The sequence below is a fragment of the Anser anser genome, assembly GCF_964211835.1.
Source record: "Anser anser genome assembly, chromosome: 2".
NCBI lineage: Eukaryota > Metazoa > Chordata > Aves > Anseriformes > Anatidae > Anser > Anser anser.
The window spans coordinates 47,715,191-47,735,484 of record NC_139721.1 but is presented as its reverse complement, the minus strand read 5'-3'; the positions used below and the strand labels follow the sequence as shown (position 1 = coordinate 47,735,484).

At 39.2% G+C, this 20,294-nt stretch overlaps 1 protein-coding gene across 3 annotated transcripts in view; it reads right to left on the bottom strand.

Annotated features, from left to right (window-relative positions):
* Positions 1–12,178: 12,178 nt before the first annotated feature.
* CDH2 (cadherin 2) overlaps positions 12,179–20,294 on the bottom strand; it is a 118,731-nt gene continuing 110,615 nt past the window's right edge. For all 3 annotated transcript variants that reach the window (XM_083825267.1, XM_083825268.1, XM_083825269.1), the window contains one exon: positions 12,179–13,586. In XM_083825267.1, the coding sequence (XP_083681393.1) occupies positions 13,380–13,586 (207 nt within the window). In that variant the 3' untranslated portion in view covers positions 12,179–13,379. The remainder of the gene's footprint in view (positions 13,587–20,294) is intronic.

Sequence of the window (20,294 nt, the reverse complement as noted above, 5' to 3'; positions counted from 1 at the left end):
ACAACTAGGAGGCCAGCCTATGAGTGTGTGTCTGTGTTTCTATACATGCTTTGAAAACTTAGCAATGCAGCGATGCTGCCACTCAAATAGTGTTGGTGCTGTGCTTTTGTGGTGGGTTAACCTTGGCTGGCTGCCACACCCCCACCCAGCTGCTCTTTCAGTTCCCCCCCTCAGCAAGACAGGGGAAGAAAGTAAGAAGAAAAAAAAAAGAAAAAAAAAAACTCGTGGGTCAAGATAAGGACAGGGAGATCATTTACAAATTGGCATCATGGGCAAAACAGATTTGACTTGGGGAAAATTAAATTTATTGCCAATTAAAAATAGAGTAGGATAGTGAGAAACAAAAACTAAACTCAGACACCTTCCTTCTACTCCCTCCTTCCCAGTCTCAACTTCACTCCTTCATTCCAGACTCTTCCACCTCCGCCCCCCCACAAAGGTGCAGGGGAACTGGGGAATGGGGGCTGCGGTCAGTCTCTGACGCCTCATCTCCACCACTCCTTCAAGGTCCCTCTCTGCCCCTGCTCCCCGTGGGGTCCCTCCCACGGGATGCCGTCCTTCCCGAACTGAGCCTGCGGGGGCTGCCCACAGGCAGCAGCTCTTCAAGAACTGCTCCCACACGGCTCCGTACCACGGGGTCCATCCCCCAGGAGCAAACTGCTCCAGCACGGGTCCCCCACGGGCGGCAGCTTCCCCCAGGTCCCCTGCTCCTGCGTGGGCTGCAGGGGGACAGGCTGCTCCACCAGGGGCCTCTGCACGGGTGAGAGACCAACTGTTTCAGTGTTTAATGAAACCTGAAATCCTCAAAATACAGCCAGATTGGTCCGTTTTGAGATTGAGTATAAAAAGGTTAGAACAGAATGCTGTATTCTGGTTATACACGTGTACACACACACAAACATACATAAATATATATAATATACTCTACTATTTAATATTTCATATATTGGGGCAGATTCACCCATTTTGGGTCACTGCTGTTCTCTTTCATGGACAGTCATTGACTCAACTTCTGCCTTGCAGTAATGAGCATTAATAGCAAGGCCTGTGAAGTTACATTTGTGTAAAAAGTGTGTGGCTAGAGGTCATCATTTCAAAAGTGATGAATGGAATGACAATAATCTTTGAAAGGATTCTTGAATGGAGCTTGAGGCATAACATCTCCTAAAGTCAGCACGTGCTAAAATGACACCCTTGATGAATACATGACAAAAGCATTTCATATCACCCACGTTAAAGAAAAGGCGTTTTACAGCCTCTTGCCTCCTCTGTGAACTAAACCAATAGTTTTCAATCAAAATATTCTGCCACGTGCTTCCAGTCAGTGAGAATAAATCACAGTCCAGCTTGTACTCTGAACCACAGCACCTCACCAGGGTGCAGCGTGTAGGGCTGCTTCCTCTCCCAACAAGTGCTACCTAAGAGGCAGCGGCCAGCCTTGCTATAGGACCATCAGCGTGTATAGCTTTACCCCTCATCCCCTTCCTTCTCTGTTTACAGTGGGTTTGTAACTAACCCCTGCTGTTTCACACCTTCTTTCTCCTCCTGAAAACGGCTGAACAGCTTCCAGGCTCGGATGGGATCGTCTCCTTGCCAGGCTGACACTTGTGCGTTGCATTCTGTGACAGAACACTTCACACACACACATGCTGGAAGAATTTGAAGAATTTGACCAGCAACAGATGATTAGTGTGGTTAAGCTTTTAAGTTGGGAATTTTAGTGATTTGTGGTTCACTAATGTGCTGCTTGGGAGCTTTGGGGCTATTCCATGCCCAATGCAAGGGGAAAAAAAAAAAATTCATATCCATTTCCCTGTTTCTCGAGGTGTATTCCAGGCTGGGCAGTCAGTTTGAGACAGCAAGACAAAGACTTCTCAGAGGAACATCATACAGTGCAGTCGGGATTAATTTGCTCTTTTAAGGAAGCACATTCTCAGTTGGGAAGTTAAAGAAGAGCCCGTTTTTCCTGGAATGTTTTGAAGGTCTGGAAAGCACTTTGTGATTTGGGGTGCCCAGGGGAGTTTGGAGGGGCAGGCAACCTTTGCTGTGAGTGCTGACTACCTGAGTACCATCGTTCTGGGGCTGGGCTCCGTTACCGTCATGACCCTTCCACATCCCACTAAAACCACACCACTAATTAATAGAACTACTAATAGATACATGTAAATATAAAGCAAGTGAAATAAATCAACTGCTCAGTAGTCTAAATTAGCCTAGCCTGAATGGTCTCAAACAAGAGATGTGGGGACCCAAAATATGAAATGTTAGAGTATATTGTGTTTGTGTGTACACATAATCAGAGTGCTATCACAGCATTATGTTCTGATCTTTTTAAACTCAACCTCAGAATGGACCAAGTTGATTGTATTTTGAGGATTCCAGGTGTTATAATACAGGGAAGAGCTTGTAATTAATGCAAGATGTTGTATCTCAGCATTACTGTTTACTAATTATGGCAAGTAGTCCTGTGGCTCCTATTCGGAGCTGAATGGGACCAGGTCTGAGGCTGCATGACACCAGGGTGTGCCTCTGACCGGAGGGGCCATTCAGAGGCAGTGCAACTGGAAATAATGTGCCATTATCTGACACAAGTGAACACAGTACTTTGGGCACCAAAAGACAGAAGAGATGGGGTTTTACCCAGAACTTTTCTCATTTCTTTCAGAACTCCAATAAAAAAATTGAAAAAAAAAAAGAAAAAAAGATGATTCCTCCCAGCTACTGAATTACTCTTGCTTTTAAAACCTTCCTTTTCCCTTTAGCTTCTGATGATTGACTTTCCCTGTAAACTGCTTTGTAATACTCTGTATGGAGGACAGTATATAAAAATAAATTGCATTGAGCTTGATCCAAACATCATTTGACTCAAAATTACACTCGGGTTTTGTTATTTTTTTTCTCCTTCTCCATTTCTAGCTCTGACTGGCAAGCCAAATCATTTCTATTTGCTATCATAAAAGACAAATAAAAGGGCAAACAACTCATTGCTGTTTCAATGAATTTCATGTTATTTCTACAGGTAGTTTTCCTGTCTTGCCCCCTTAACCCTCCCTCCCTTAATCCTCCCCCACAAAGCCAGCTGGATCACTTATGCGTTAGCATATCACCAAGCCTGCAGAAATTATGGGATCAATTTATACCTAATTTGGTAGACCTGATCACTGAAGAAAGAGTGGGACCACTGGAAAATTAATGTTTATTTACAACACTTCCAACAGTGCAAAGATCCCAGCTTCTTGCTACTGTACTGAAGTTGTTACCTTCCTTGTAGTAAATCTCAGGACACCCAATTAAAGTTAACTTGCAGCTTGCAAGCAGCCTGTAAAGTCTGCTGGAAAGAGCTGCCATATTGTCATTCAAAGTACTTTATACTAAACAGTGTAAGACAGTGACAAAACATCTGATTATCTGATTACGCTGCAATAATAGTTCCCTACATATACTGAATTTTGCATACTATCAATGAATACAGACTCTGTTCATCAGTGACTCATATAAACAAAATCCAAACAAAAATAAGATAGAACATTGGGTTTCAACTATTATTGTTCCCAAACAATTTCACATTTTTCTGCCCCTGAAGTGCCAATACAAAGATTTCTGTGGTGTGAATGAGGGTAGGGATTAGCAGTAAGGAAGTTGCACTGTTTTCCCACCAGCTTTTCTCTTCTGCTGATTACATTTACCATGGCTGGCACGCAAGCCAATTGCACAGACAATAATACATCTGGTATTCCATATGCAAAACTAAATATGGGTAAGGTACTCTAATTTCTTTTACTACAGTTTGGGGCAAGACAGAGGGAGAAAAAGGGGTTTTTGGACACCTTGTGACAAAAACGATTTCAGCGCAGGAGGTTTTTTACTGTGCCTCTACTGCACTGAGAGTATTCTCACATCAGCCATAATGTGGTCCTGCTTCTTCACAGTCCCAACTGTCACACTGTTAAACATAAATCGTGGCCTCAAGGGACCCTCTTTTGCAGAAGGGAGAAGCAATTTAGCCTCCGTAACATATCAGTCTCCAGCCTGTCCTGAAAAGGCTGTCAATTGTGGTGAATTATGTATAAAATCAATGTGAGGTGCTGTCTGCCAGAGATGGGTTGACATTACCAATTTCATTTTCACTGAAGGGGGTCACAAGTCCCAGATCTTCATGAACAGAGAAGTGCCCATTCCTTCCCTGCTTCTCTGGTTCCAGAATGATACCCCTTTTGTTGCATGTTTAGAACTTAAAAAAAGGTCAGGACAAGATGTTGCTGTCATGAAGCATCTCTTTAATTGTTTACAACGGACAAATTGGGAAAATTTAAATTGTGATGTTGAGGGGGTACCTTTATAATCTGCCCTTCTCTATTCTTATGTCATAATAGTCTGTATTAAACGCACATTCACAAGCACTTTTTTTTTTTTTTTTGGGGGGGGTGGTGGTGGTGGTGTCCCCACAGTATTATATCCCAGTGACATAAATCAGCACTCTTATGACTCGCAATAATTTTCAGTAATGGAGAAAAAGTCCTCTGTAGCATGATGCCTAAATATGCGTATGTACAACATATTCATGTGAACTGGAAGGGACAAGTAACCTTGTGTTGATCTTCAGGGAAGCCTGATGCCATATTCGGCTCTGATTATGAATCCTGTCCTTGTAAACTCACTGTCACTCTGCAGCTGAACGATTACAGCCTGTGGCCCACAGACCTACAATAAATACGCACGCAGCACATAGCTTGTGACCCAGCCCTGTTTTACCATATGCTTTTTTACTGCTCTTCATATGGCTGAAACAATTCCGAAATCCAATCTCATGGAGTGGTCTTTGCTGTATCCTCTAGAATGGCAGCTGATCATGTATTCCTGTGATCTAGCAGATATCTGAGTGACTAGCCCTCTTTGAGACCATCAACCAACAAAATCACCATCAAAATTCTTTCAGAAATTCGGTTCTGAAATAGATTTCTGTAAAACCTCACTTAAACAGGGTCACCTGGCATTACAGCATGTGTCCGAGCTCAGAAAACATAGCACCTCAGTGAATACAATGAGTTGTAATAAACATAGAGTCATTAAAGGACATTTTTCAAAAAGAAGCCAATTGACAACTCATAACCACTTGGAATTATTATGACACTCTATATTTTCCAAAACAAATATAATCAAGCTTATATTACTGGTTATTCAAGGCTGTTTAGCTTTTTGTAACATCATACATGGCTGCAGGAATATTACAGCCGTAAATGTTTTTCTGAGCTGAATGCTGCTTTGAGGGCATCCACAAATCCACAAAACCACATGGGTGCATCTCTATTGACTCAGGAGCTTTGTATTTGAAATTCTTTTGAAGGGCTTTATTCTGCTGCACTTACGTTCTGCAATGCATTCCTCCAGTAGACATGTTGACACTACCAAGTGGCAAAATTTTTCATGAGAACTTGACCCAAGGGACTGCTATTCAGCAAAGAATTGCCTTCCAGTCCCTTGAAGGTTGTTCTCAAAATGTTTCTTTGTGGTTCTTCTCCCATATCAAAGCCTTATTGCAATCATTATCTTGCCTTTGAGAAGTTGCCGGCTAAGTGGGAAGGCATTGTAAAAAAACCCGGTCTAGCACAGTCCAGAAAACAATTTATTTTTGTGAATAAACACAAAGAATTTATGATCTATTTCCATCAGGATAAAATCTAGAACTTTCCAGACATTTTCATGTGCATTTTCAACAGAGTGGCCAGGGCATTCACTCAATATATAAAATACCAAGGGACAATTCTTCATTCCTGAGCATGGACTGGAGAGTTTTTTTACGCCCCAAACAGTAGTTCAGGCTTTAACAACTTTTTTTTTTGTCAAGAAGAGCAAGCATTTCATTAGCCCTACCAACAGAGAACAATAGGAAATGCCAAAGCAACTCAAAGCTAGAGTTTGGATTCAGACACTCTGCAGGCAGATTACTCAGGCACTAGTCAGCACGATTTTTTTCCACATAAAAAATGGGAAGATCAAGAAACGAGGCAATAGCTTGGAATTCTTCTGAGACACAACAGCAGAGCAGGTCTTTGAAGTTGCCTCTCCCAATTCGCAATGAGTTTTTAAGTGTTGGTTTTACTCTTTTTTGGTCATTTTTCTTGATTGTCTTCTTTCTGCCCAAATGAGGAAAAATAAGTTCTCAAAAAAGATAGGGCACTGAGTGTCGCTTCCTGACTAGGTCAGGTAAATAATTCATTTTTGTTTATTTCTCAGTTTATCTTAAAATAACCTTGCTCAGCAAACTTCTTCTTAACTTGAAGTCAAAACATACCAGCAATGATTCTATGTTTTTACTGTAATTCCCTGTAATCATCCTAGCACAAAAACTCCGCTTGTTTTTATATCTGCTTTATACAATGCCACCAATAATGAATGTTCTAGAATTGGAACATAATTTTGATTATCTGGCCATTACTTTTGATTTATGGAGCACAGAGACAGCTGGGTTTTTATAAGCTCACCCTGCAGTACTGCAGATAACAAATGTAATATAATAATCAAACTTCAGTAACAAGGAACACAGAAGGGGTGGGCCCACAGATCTGTCTATCTTTATCCACCCATACCACATCAACAAATTTTATCTTCAGAAGCAGGAGTATAAAAGTAATTTGCACAATGCTACTATTTATTATTCATACCCAGAGCAAAATATGTTGCTTTCAGAACCAGTACTTAGGCTCTGCAGGAGGGGGTGAACCACTTGGAGGTGGTTTCAGTAAATTGCATAAATGCATACCATCATGAGGTTTACAAATGCATCAGTGTATTAAAAGAAAGCCTCTCAAAAGAAGTATATTTTCAAAAAAAGTAATAAATATAGCTATTATGAACAATGCAAAATCCAATTTATTTTTTTCTGGGTGCTATGAAGAAAGATACGAAGTCAACAGGAATGTTCCCCACAAGAAAGAAAGACAGTTAGACAGAAAGACAGACAGAAGGAAAGAAAGAAAAAGATACACCTGTTTAAACGAAGAAGAGTTTGACCATTTATTTTAGTTACAGGGGGTGGATCAAAGGTCTGAAAACAGCAGCAAAAGAGCTGGTTACAGAATCTAAAAGGGGAAAAAGAGAATACAGAAATATTCTCTCAGGCTTGTCAAGAGAGCTAGAAAAGCAGAGTTTGTTAATGAAAACCAGAAGGGCTTTAATAAATATACTAGATATACTAGGAGTGGGAAATAGCAGCAGGCAACAATGGTAATTCATGAACAAAACCAATTATCCTAAATACTTTATATAAAAAATCAGTCTCTCACAGGACCCGAGTGGGGGGAAGGAGCACATTAGAAGAAAGATAAAAGCAATGAGAAAATAATGGCCATCTCATCTCCAGGTAGTGTCTGCTTATAAAGGTGATAAGGGAATGCTGGGGAGGAAAGAGATGAGACATGGCTGCCCAGGAGCTCCATCCACGCTTTATGTTTCAGGGGTCATATATGGGTGGCTTGCATTTGCTCAGGGAAGAGGTGAAAGAGAGCTGTGACTATATCTGAATCTGAGCAGCACCCGTTCATCGCGCACACACACACACACATATATGCAATCTCTACAGCCAGAACTGCACAGAGAACGGTTCGGAGAACACATGCCCACCACCTCACCCTGGTTAATCTTTCCAAAGAGCTCCATGGGGGCTGTAACTTCCCATTGTCACATTAGTTTATGCTCTGCTATGATAGAAAAATCAAAAGACCATACAAATATATTTAGCTACTACATTACTGGCAATTGCTACATTTTTAGATGTCTTAGAAATCTACAGAGGTTTCAGGGGACACTAACATTTGAAAAGGAGACAAGTCCTCCCAGCTATCACTGCATTGAGAACAGATCCTGACATCTACAGTAAAACCACCAAACCAAAACAAGACCAAGGCCTTGATCCTGTGAAGCTGTCAGTTGAAGAATATGCAGTCTGATTTGAGTTAGTTTTGGCACTGCTCAATTATCTTGGTGAATTGAGTGGAAAAATTGGGTGAAATGTGGTGAAACATACCCCAGAATGAAAGGCAGCAACATTATGCTGGGAGCTCCAGAAAAGAGGCATCTGCAGGTTCTCCATTACGCTGAAAACAGCAGCTTGGCCATTCCAAAAGCAGCAGGGTGGTTGGAGAGGACCTTGTGTTGGTTGATCAAAGGGGATGATGCTCTTTCCCTGCCTGTATTCAAGGAAGGTACCTTGGATCTATGGACGTGCTTAGTGTTTTTTCCCTTAGCCATTCTCATCCTTTTCTGTTTCCCAGCCGGGCTTTGTTGTTACAGGGAAAATTCATCATTATCGATGAACTTGCAACTTCCTCATTATTCTTTTTTTTTTTTTTTTTTTTTTTCTGTGGCATATATTAAGCAAAGAGCAGTTATCCGATGCTTTAGAGAAACTCCTAGGAAAGATTCTTGCTACAGTAAATAAAAAGAAGAAAAGCTTACTTAAAAGAAATGAAAAAAAGGGCATTGTATGAACGTAGACCATCTCTGGCTGAATGAGAAAAACAATGTGTATAAAACATACCCTTGTGGATTGTGTATTAACACATTTAAGTGACTTTTATGCATTTTATTTGAATAATTAATATTGACTGAGGTAACAGCAGTCAGGTATTCTGCTTTCACATTCCTGACCCAGAAAAGTAAATTTGTTAAAAACATGCTACTCTTGCTAGAAGGAAGGCTCCTTAGGAAGCTGGGAGTAGCTGTCTAAGATAAGAATAGGCAGTAGCTCACCTGTGACATCTTGAATGACTACTGACAGATTTGAGAGACCCTTTTGGCAATTTGTGTCCCATTCCTTATCAGAAAACACTTTACCTTGTGTGTTAAGGTGAATGGGGCCAAGGCGGAGTAACTATAAGCCCTCTTCAGGATTATGAACTTGGTAGAGTTCCAGAAGTGCTACATACCAAGAAGCAGAACTCCCAAGAGCAGTCTTCATGTGGCTTTTAGAGCAAACTTTGCTACTTTGGCACCAAAATAAAGTAAGTGGCTGTCTAAAATGTTTCTGTTTGCAACTGAGAAACATCATCTGTCTGCAAAACAGTGCAATTCAGACACTAAATTAAACATCTTACATTTAAAATTTACATGAACTTATAAACATTTTATATAGCAGAGTCAAGAAAGACAAAATAACATGGAGTAAGGGAAGAAGGCAGTGCTTATTGTCTGCCTTATCAAACTGATTTTTGTGCGTCTTTTGTAATTCAGAAAGATCACAGCAAGCTTTACAGCCAGCCTGTAACAGTGCTACAGCACAGCCAGAGAGGGCATCACCACTAATAAAACCACCAGTTGAGAACTCGAGTACTACTTCAGCTAATTGGAAGAAGTGTAAGTAGAGTTGTCCTGGTTTCAGTTAGGACAGAGTTAATTTTCCTCCTAGTAGCTGGTAGGGTGTTTTGGATTAGGGTGAGAAAAGTGCTGATAACATGCTGATGTTTTAATTGTTGCAGAGCAGTGCTTACACCAGGCCAAGGACTTTTCGGCTTCTCGCTCTGTCCTGCCAGCGAGCAGGCTGGGGGTGCGGCAGGAGCTGGGAGGGGACAGACCCAGGACAGCTGACCCAAACTGGCCAAAGGGGTATTCCATACCTTATGGCGTCATGCTAAACAATATATAGGGGTGGCTGGCCGGGGTGGGGGGCCGGCTGCTCGGGGATAGGCTGGGCATCGGTCAGCGGGTGGTGAGCAATTGCATTGTGCAACACTTGTTTTCTTACACATTATTATTAGTAGTACTACTATCACTATTATTATTGTTATTATTATTTTCCTGTCTTAATAAACTGTCTTTATCTCAACTCACAGGCTTCACTTTCCCTTTTCTCTCCCCCATTCCAGAGAAGGAGGGGGAGGGGGGGCAAACGGCTGTGTGGTGTTTGGCTGTCGGCCGGGTTAAACCACAAGAGTTTAGACTGTTATGTGTATTAACATCCTTCACCAGTACTTGGGAATCCCTAAAGAAACACAGGAAGCTGGTTCTACTTGTATCTGAGGTCTTCTGTGCCCATTTAAGACATTCATTTCCAACAAAGACCCTTCTCCTCCTCACCTTTACAGCCCCTAAATTCAGAAGAACATAGACTATGAGGGACTATCATTGAAAGGAAATAGAAACTGTGGAAAAGCTGAGATACAAAATATTCTACGGTCTTACTTCTGTCCAGTAACTTCCCTTGGATTCAATGTCTACGAGGCAGAAACAGTATGTATTACTGCTTAATTTAATTTCCAAAACAAGCAGCCAGAATTTCCCCCGACAATTGCAGGGTCTACAGGTTGGCCATCCTCTTCCTCTCAGTGTAACCCTCCAAGCATATTAGACTAAAACCTGTTTCCGCATTTCTATAATAGCAACAAACTTGAAACTCTATGAACAAGGGTCAGTTCAAACAGTTTTTTTCCTTGTATATGTATGAGATACAAAAAATGATTTACCCTTCATTCTATTTAGCAGACCTAACGCTGACCTAACACTAGGTTTGAGAACCACTGCTAGAATTGCAAAGCTGCTGTAGACAGAGCTGTAAGCTTGTCTGATCAAGACAGAGATAAATGGATATATTAATACTCAAAATGCATGAGCTCCTATTGCTGTCCAAAAGAGCTGAGTATTCACAAAAGATGACACCTACTGCATTTAAACAAAATAATGGGCTATAGTCAAAACTGAAAATCTTTCACAAACCTTTCCGCCTCCTTATCTTTTAGCATTCAATCTCAATTAAATTAAATTCATCTAGCATTTCCAATTTTTTGGTTCCAAATACCAAAACCAACAGAATTATTATGTTTAAAATACATTTTTGTATAAATTACAGAAGATGGAAAAAATCAACATGCTAAAAGTGGCCTTTTGCTTGACACACATTCACGGTTTAAATCCTGCCTTTTATAAAATTTTCCTTACTTAACTATGCATAGCCAGATTTTCAATTGTGCATCCCACTCTATTTCTTCCCCACACCACCAATTAATATGGAAATAGCTTAAAGAAGCTCATTGATAATTTTGACACATTACTGAAAAAATAAGGTTTTGTTGCCGCATCAAGCTAATGCATGAGATAAGTAATAGCCAGGTATGCAGACACTAAAGGGATGTATTCCAATCTGAGAGGATTGCTGCCTCTCAGCACATTCACTGGCATCATTGGGAATAAGAGAAAGAAAGGAGGCATTCCTATGAAAAGCTCAGTGTGGAAGAGATACCACACTTTGTAATTAGTCATATGCAGTACACAATGTTCTCTGACTCAGATTTCAGGATTCACCTCTGGAAATCACAGTCACATTATGTAAATTAGGGTTGGAGTGCTGAGGAAGCAGTGAAGTGGCATCATGCTCAAGAGCATCACCCACAGACCAACTGCCTTCCAAGCCTTCCCAGCGCAGAAGGCTGCTGCACTACTCCTGGGGCCTGGATCCCTTCCCGCTGCTCCAATTCTCTCAACAGCCTGCGGAAATGTGGTGTTTCTGCTGAGTTTGGGCTTCACACTGTTCACAATTAGGCCCTTAATGAGCGTAAATGTAGACATTAAACCTGAGCAGATTGTTGCAAGTGAATGAAGGCAGAATTGCTGCACCTACTGCGCTTGCTTTGTTTGCAAATATATCATTGTAACAGGTTAGAAACGTGACTAGTGATGACTAATCTCCTAAAAGGACTTTATACGATTAAGTTCCACGATTGTAAGTGTTCTCCTTGAAGGACATGCTCTGACCTGCACAGAAGTTAACAAGACTTGCCTTTACTTCAGCACAAGAAAGTTCAGGTAGCAGTTGACTGCTAGGACCTCTAATTTATTTGTTTATGCAACCAGCAGCACAATCACAAAATCATTACTGTCAGTCTAGAAATGAGCCAAAAATGATGCAAGCTTAATTATTTAGGTAATACACATTAAAGCTAGTCACTTAGATGGAACTGCAAGTTTTGAATTCCCAGAAATGGCACATATCACTTTGCTTCACCTGGGAACCTGGCCTCAAATTTTGTGCCAAACTTTCTCCTATACGCAGCTTATTTTCAGTCCAGCTGTATTGCATGCTAAAGAAATGCACATCTCACACAATTCAAATGTGCTTTGTGTATGTTTTATTTACTATAGTCAGGGCTGCCCAGGTAGGGAAAAAAAAAAAAGCAAACCAAGCACCAGATCCAAAATTAGCATTTTATTCAGAACGTTGGGGTCAGAGGTGTATCATTCATATTCTGGTACACAATACAGAGGCAAAGCTGTTCTCAGAAGTCTCTCCAGTTTGAAAGCTCCTTCCCCCTTCCCTCCCCACCCCCAAAACATACTGTATATTTACTCGTGCCACCAGTATTAGGCCAACTCCCCTCCCCCCCTTTTTTGGTACAAATTATGTAAAACTTTTGTGCTAAGAACTTTTCTCCCTCCCCAAACAAAAAAAATAATAAAAATAAAAATAAAAAAAAATATTGAGTACTCTAACTACAGTTCAACAATTGAATCAATGTCACTTGTTTGCAACCTGTTTTGTAAATACTTTATCCATAACGAAAGATATAAACATGCAAAAACCTGAATCCATAGTCCAAATAATACATACACGTGTTCTGAAGTTTCTGCACTTCTCCACAGACTATGCCAATAAAACATTATGTACACATACCATTTTTACAGTGAAGTGGGAAAAAGTACTAGAAATTAAAAAAAGAAAAAAGTGTACATGGATTAAGACCGAAATGTGTCTAACATTCTAGCGTAAGGAAAAAAAAAATCAATTTTGCTACAAACTGGTGATATGAAAACTCCCTTTATTTGCAACCAGCTGCATAAGTTTTAGAATTTTAGTGAAAAAAATCCCCTAACATCTAAAACTAGAAGTAATGTACATTGTTCCACCTCATGGTCTTCTCTCCCAAATAATAAAATTGTTCCACGAGGAATTTTTTTTTTTTTTAAGTTTTAATCTCCTTATTTTAATAAAAGCAATGCGATGTAACAAAAGCATGTTGAAGCATATTGTGATTCACCTTACTCCTCCCCACCCCAACATATTTTGTCTCTTTAATGCATCATTTCATAAATCAGTACCATTAAAGCCTTAAACATAAAACTAATTCCGATCTGAAAAAGGTACAAAAAGGCACATAAAATCCCAGTGCTTCTGTACTGTAAAATTCAAGTGTAACTGAGCTCAATATTTTTTTCCAAACAGCATTGGATCACTGATATTCCACGGAGCCCAAATTGGTTTGCAGCCTATGACAAAGCCTTCAGCAAGCACTTGTGCTAGTAGACTACAAAGTTAAAGCCTAGCTTCTGTATGCTTTTGGGGAATATCAGTTGAAATGTTTGTACTTGTCCAAAAACAAAGTTCACTTTGAAGTTCAGTCATCACCTCCACCGTACATATCAGCAAGTTTCTTGAAACGTGGGCCCCAGTCATTTAGGTAGTCATAGTCTTGCTCACCACCACTACTTGAGGAGTTAAGAGAGCTCAAGGATCCAGCAGTGGAGCCACTTCCTTCATAGTCAAAGACTAAGAGGGAGTCATATGGTGGGGCTGTAGGGTCATTGTCGGCTGCTTTAAGTCCCTGTAATAACGAAAGGGAGAAAAAATGAAATAAGTTCTGTATCAGAGAAAGAGGCAGCAAGTAACTGGAACACTGCTGTGCAGTTATCTACCAATCACCGCCTGAGAAAACTAAGTTCTTGTTTGTCTGTGGTTCATGTCAAGCAGAACAGCAGGACTCACGGATGGGTTTCCAGCATTAAACACTGGACATTTTGAATGTAACTGTACATGCAGCTCTAACAAAACTGTAAGAGAACATCACTATACAAGGAACAATGCTAATAAATATACACTTTCAGAGCTACACAGCTCACAACCTGAGGCATGAGCAATATGGGACTGGTTAAACAGACAGATGGGATAGGAAAAATATGCATGTTTGCAAAGATTTGCTTTAACAGCCATCTCACATGGCCAATAACATATCCACTGACATCGCTGGCCTGCAGGTCCATCTGTGTGTGCCAAAAGCCATATTTAGTCAGTTCTGCAAAATTAATGTACCTCTGCAGGCTGCTGTGTGAAAAAGATACAATATGCTGGCTTAAGCCGTATGTGCTTTGCCACCCATAAGATTCTATCAACTCTTCATAAAAGACACATAAGAAAAGACATCAAAGCTAAATACATCACTAAAACCATTTCTGTTTCCTTGTTTCAAAGTAGTCATGTTATCAACACACGAATACTGGGTCTTCAGTAATTTTAAACTTCTGCTCTCTATAGCTGAATAACCCAAACTAAAACCAAAACAAACCGAATGAGGGATAAGTTGGGAAAGAACCACAATTCTTCTTAAGAAGAGACTTTTCCCTGTTTTCTTACATAGGTGCAAACCTAAACAATAAATTTAATTTTAGTATATGAAGCAATTGCTTTGTGGCGAGATGCACTTATTCTGGCAAGAGTTACAAGCTGAATATAACAGGCTGCAGCCTGAAGTTAAAAGTAAAAGCAAGCTCTCTTGTGTTTTGGATTTTTCAACCTCACAGTTTCTTCCACAGGATTAGCAATGATTCTTCAAGATCTTCCACACTTTCAAGATGATCTACTCTGGCAGATACTGATGAGGAATAGTATGACTGCCAAAATTCTTGAAGGCTTAGATAAGATTTTAAGTTGCTCACTGTTAAAATAATTTTAACCAGTGCTATTTGTGCCGATTTTCTTTTTAATTTTAATGGTTGTTTATTTCTTTAAAGAAACACATTCTTACATTCATTTTTGAAGGATTGGTGTGCATCCTTTTAATTATTTAACATATTCTCTTTATACAAAAGGATGTTTCACTCTCAGTCATAAACTGTTTAGTCTAAGTGTGATGTAATGGAAATAGCTGTTTTTTTTTCCTAGATATATGCTAAACTAATAGCATTAATTAAAGCATATAGTATTGATAACAGAATCCTGATTTTTTAATCACCTAAAATCATTCAGAAGCGTGGAAAATGTACCTAAACAAATTTTGCAAATCAGTGCTGGAAAGGCCCAGCATATTTATCAAACTAGAGACCTCCATTCAAGAACACATTTTGGACAAAGTGATCGTTTCACGTAGTAGAACAACATCAAGCAGGCTATCAATAGCCTGCACAAGGAGGATAATTTTGAACTATCTGATAAACATAATTCGTGATACTTGTTATCCTTCTCTTTGGATTTTTCCATCTTGATGGCCACAGTAAGGACAAATAATTCAAGATTCCTAAAACACAACAGAAAGCAAGTGTTGGAAGACTTCTCCTGTTCAGCTTCAAAACTTGAAATAGTTCTAAGGCTTTCTCTCCGTTTCTGCTGCTGAAGCAGAAATGCAACTTAACTTCTCAGGCACTAACTGGCCTTGCAATATTTGTATCTTCCCTTAAGCTTGGTTGGGGTGATGAACTCCCGTCTATGCTTTTCAAACACAGGTGACAGGGAAGGAAAATAAGCTTGAGCTTAAGGAGAGCTGCAGTATGAATCTCAGGTGTCTGTGTGTGAAAAGTCATTTACAAAGCTGGTTTGGAGAGAAAATGTTATTTCCCTGAAATTCTGACTAGGAACAGCCAGCCAAACACGGGATTCTAATTTATTAAAATCAGTGAACAAAATATTTCCCTATGTGACGGCAGAAATTCTGATGCCTATCAGCCATCCACACCAAGAAGGTAAGTAACATCCTTCTGCCTTTCTTTCCACAGGGAATGTTGGATTTTTGCGGTTTGCTGCCTGGATTATGATTGCATTTAAAAATAAATCTGGTTTTGAGCTACTGACAAGATAGCACCTCACTGACAAATGCGCTTTTTCAAAGGTTGTTCTTACTGTGTAACCCATTTTATTCAGAGAACATAGGTATGGGCCATGCTATGAAGTACTGACTCAACTCCACAGCCCACGTTACAATGATAGTTGCACCTATCTTTTGGTCAAAAATTCTTCAGACTCACAGTATAATAACTGAACTTAGTCTTTAACTCTTCAAAAGACAACCGAGTTCTCTGCTGTATTTTTATGGCAAGTTACATGGTAAGATAATGAAGGAATGCTATAGTGTGGTTTTTTTACATCCTCTCTGCTAAGCATATTCTCTGAACCTACTCAGTGCCCTGCTTTGCTCCACTGCTGGGTTCTACAGCATGTCTGAAGCTGGAGATGCCCAATGTTAGCTTAGGCAATGAAATCAGCTTATGAAGCTCCTTGTAGTTTTGTTATTGCCACCTTTCTGCTTCCCTTTGAACAGGTGGTACCGCAATGTGCTGTGTTGGCGTGACTGAGAAGGCAAAAAATGGTTGCCAAGGACTTCTGGTTTTACTGAAATGGCATTGTCAACCACTTCTCAAAAAATCCCTCAGTCTTTCCCAGATGCGCTCAAGAATCTCAGAACTGTGGATTTCTTGTAGTTATTTGGAATACAGGTTCCTGATCTGAAAACCCGAAGGTCTTATTATATTATTATAAAGAGCAGCTTATTCAACAGCTGAATTGCTGAGACACGCGCTTGATTCTCCTGAAAGATGGAGAACTAAGTCACATTTCTTTGCATTTGTTACACTTGCAATGCACAAAAGCAGACATAAGAGCAGCTGATGTGAAAACCAGTAATGCCATGGCAATACAAAGGAGAGCTTGAAATCTAGAACAGACTGAGTAGCAACTTTGCTTTTTCCTCTTCCTCTTTTACACGTTTTTCAGAGGAAGAGGAAAGACTACAGCAGTGTCTTGACTGAGGAACAATGGTAACCTTAAATTACGCTTGCTTGGTATGGGCAGCATTCTTAATTTGTCTCAAATCAAGGGAAAAAAAAAACACAAAATCTCAAACTAATACGAAACTTTACAAAAATCAGAGATCTAATGCTTTTATTTTCATTAATCCTACTACTTAATCAGGTTCAACAGACTTTTGATGAGAATGGAAGAATACAGCCTTACCAGGAAATATGAAAGACTGATTCAATCTGTTTTTTACTTGACAAGAGAAAACAGAAAATGTAGAGGGACTTTTATTCTGCTTAAAGGTGCACTGTATCAATAACCATTTACTAAGAATGAATTGAGGGTCCTCCATGTCCTCGTGGGATGAGACCTTTAGTTTGTAATTTAAATTTAATTTACCTCAGGCTATGTCCTCTATTGATTAGAAATATATTCTTAGCCACAAACTCTCCACCACAATATAATTTGTTTAAGATTTCTAAGGACAGCATAGGTGGTTTTTGAAAACAGGCTTAACAAATCTTCTTCAAACAGGTCTGATTGATACTGTCCTGCAAATCCCGACTATTCTAAGCATTAATTATGCTCCACACTGCGTAGGTTATGTTTTAAAAAGCTCAAAATGGAAAAAAAAAGTCTACGGAGGATTCTTAATAACACATGACTTATTTCCCTGACTTGTTTGTACACTGAACTGGAAGAAAAGGAGGTTTTTCCCTCCCCCCGTTAAATTAGAGATTCATCTATCCATTGAAACAGACAAAACAACAAAGTCCCCGAGGTCATTTAGCTTATGCCTGCAAAACATATTTTGATTATAAGGCACCTCTGGAACGTTCTTATTTTGGAAGTTTCATAGCTCTGTATGTGTTATCTTAACTTTGTAAGTGTTATAAAAATAATTCAAAGTTTTATCATACTTGTAACTTGTTTTTCAACTGAGAAGTCATTAGAACACTACAAAATACTTATACTTACATATGTCTCATTGAGTTAGGTAGATTTAATACAACTGATGACAGCTAGAACATAATATATTGCAAAAACAAATTACTGCCGAAGGGAAAAAAACAAAATGACCCACTATGTCTTTTTCACTTTTTGTTTCTATGACTGTAATAGAAGTAAGAGGAAAAAAACACCCCATGCTTTCTCAGGTGATGGTAGCTAAACTCTCTAGCATCTGAAATGAATGACTATGGTTCTTTTTTTGTCAAAAGTTGGAGTAATTCAGTGGCTAATCTGAACAATACTAGCTCTGTGTGTGAGGTACTGGTGAGCATAGCATTCAACAGACTAAATTAATTCCCACACATGGGCCAGCATCCCAAAGGATCAGACTGATCAGCATCTCTGGGAACAGAGCCAAGTCCTCCAAAAGACTGGACTGATCTCCACAAAGTCTTGTAATCTTTTCAAGCCAATGGGGTAAACGCAGACTTCATTACCGAGGTACTGGCAACTGAAAGGCAGCCTCTCTCTGTTCAGCTAGCAACTGGGCTAGTTTTGCACATGGTTCGGGTTACGGCTGACCAAGGAAAAAGTTATGGCGTGACTGGTAGTTACAGAAGAAGAAAGCTTTTTGCCTAATCACGTTAAATTTGGATGCAGAGATAATGAACTTGCCCTTTCTTATCTTGCTATGTCATTTTCATAGCTTGGCACAACTTCTGTCTGAACTGTCCTAAGAAATGTTTGGTACAGGTTTTACCAAAGATATTTCTTTAATTTACTCCATGTAAAACAGAGGAATTACCTCTGATTTTTTTTTCCCTACCAAATTGGGTATCTTGCAAGGGTTGCTTACAATGAGCTGCAGGTGGAATTACCTGAAGGGAGCTTGAAAACCTGTGTAGCCTGAATATTTATGCTCCAGACACTGATAATTTGGAATGTTAACTGTAATAGTAACTACTATAGTAAAATGCTATTTTTTTTCCCAATAGACTTCTTAGAATCACATTTGCCACGGGAAATTTTAATATAACACAAATTAAGATAAAACTGTTGTGAGGAAATAAAATCTTCATTTTGCTGGGGCTTCTGGCAAAACTGAGCATGAAGAAACCTTGGCTGCAACTGTCTGCTTCAGAGTGAGTTAGGTGGAATGCCCCACAGTAAAATGAAACTGAAATCCTAAGAAAGACCTTATGATAAAAATAAGCTAAATACATAATGTTTGAAACAGAATATACCTCAGATAGTTCCTTTCAATCAGAGGATATAATTAACTCACAGCTAACTTGAAGATAAGAAAATTGCCATGCTTTCTTTAATTTCATATATAACTACAGGGGTAATTTTATTTTAGAGTCAATGATATTATTTACATTATTTTACTGTGAAAGAGTAGATCGAAGAAGCTTTCTCTTTTAGGTGAAGGGCAAAAGGAAACACAAAGGTATTGAGCTAATACGAAAGAAGAAAGTAAGAAAATGATTCTCAGCTTGTCAGTACTGTGATATAAACATACTGAGTTAAATCAGAACAGCACCTACTGTTTCTACATCTGCATGTACACATTGATGCTAGATTCTTCAGAAGTGACAACGTACTGAAAAGCAGCATTGCAAGAACAGCTTGCTGAGTAATTTAGAAATCACAGGAGGCTGGACAAACCTCTGCGCCTTTTCTGGCTTTCCAGAATTACCCTCATTCCTTGTCTGGGCTCTGTAAAAGTGTTAACTCTGCTGCACGGAAAAGGAAAATTCAGGATATTGAGGATCATGGGTTCTTCCCCACTACTTGCCTGGTCACACTCATGTAAGTATAGCATGGGAAAATGATCATCTGGAAGAAGATAAGCAGGCACAAGGAAGTTTTTGTGTGTACATTGTCTTGGCCAGCAATGGAGGCTTCTTATTCTCCCATGTCCACTATTTTCCAGAAGCCAATAATAATTGTAGTATTTAGAAGTAAAAGGCATGCAGAATCCTCTTTGTTGAGCCAATTCTTTCTAATACAAGTCTTCCACAAACCCAGATATTCTTAAAATACATTTAACTGGAATAGCTTTCTGCTGGTTATCTCCCTGTAGATACTTTAAAATTGCATTGCCGTATACCTTATTAGGAGCAAACTCAATTTTCTGCAGCTTTGCTAACATGAAAGAAAGTGTATTAGCCTGATTTTTCTTTAAAAGAAACAAGAATAAACATGTTTGCAAAAACAGTTCTCTGCAATACTTGCTCAGCTGTAACTGCCAAAGAAGATACGTGAAAATTAGCATAATTAACTACTAGTACTCATCTACAGAATACAGAATTATTAAACGATAATTTACAACTTAAAAATAATCTAAATATTTGTTTTCCTGTAATTAATGAGAACAAGAAATGAATTCTACTATCTCAAGTTTCACAAAACCAATGATATAGGACTGACCAGTAATTAAAATAATGAAACAAATGTTTGTAGTAGTATTTCTTTTACAACTGTGAGTAATCTGTATAATCTGAATCTTACATTTATCTTTATTAATTTGAAGAATCAAAGATAACACAGAGACTTTTAAAGCTCTATGACAAGT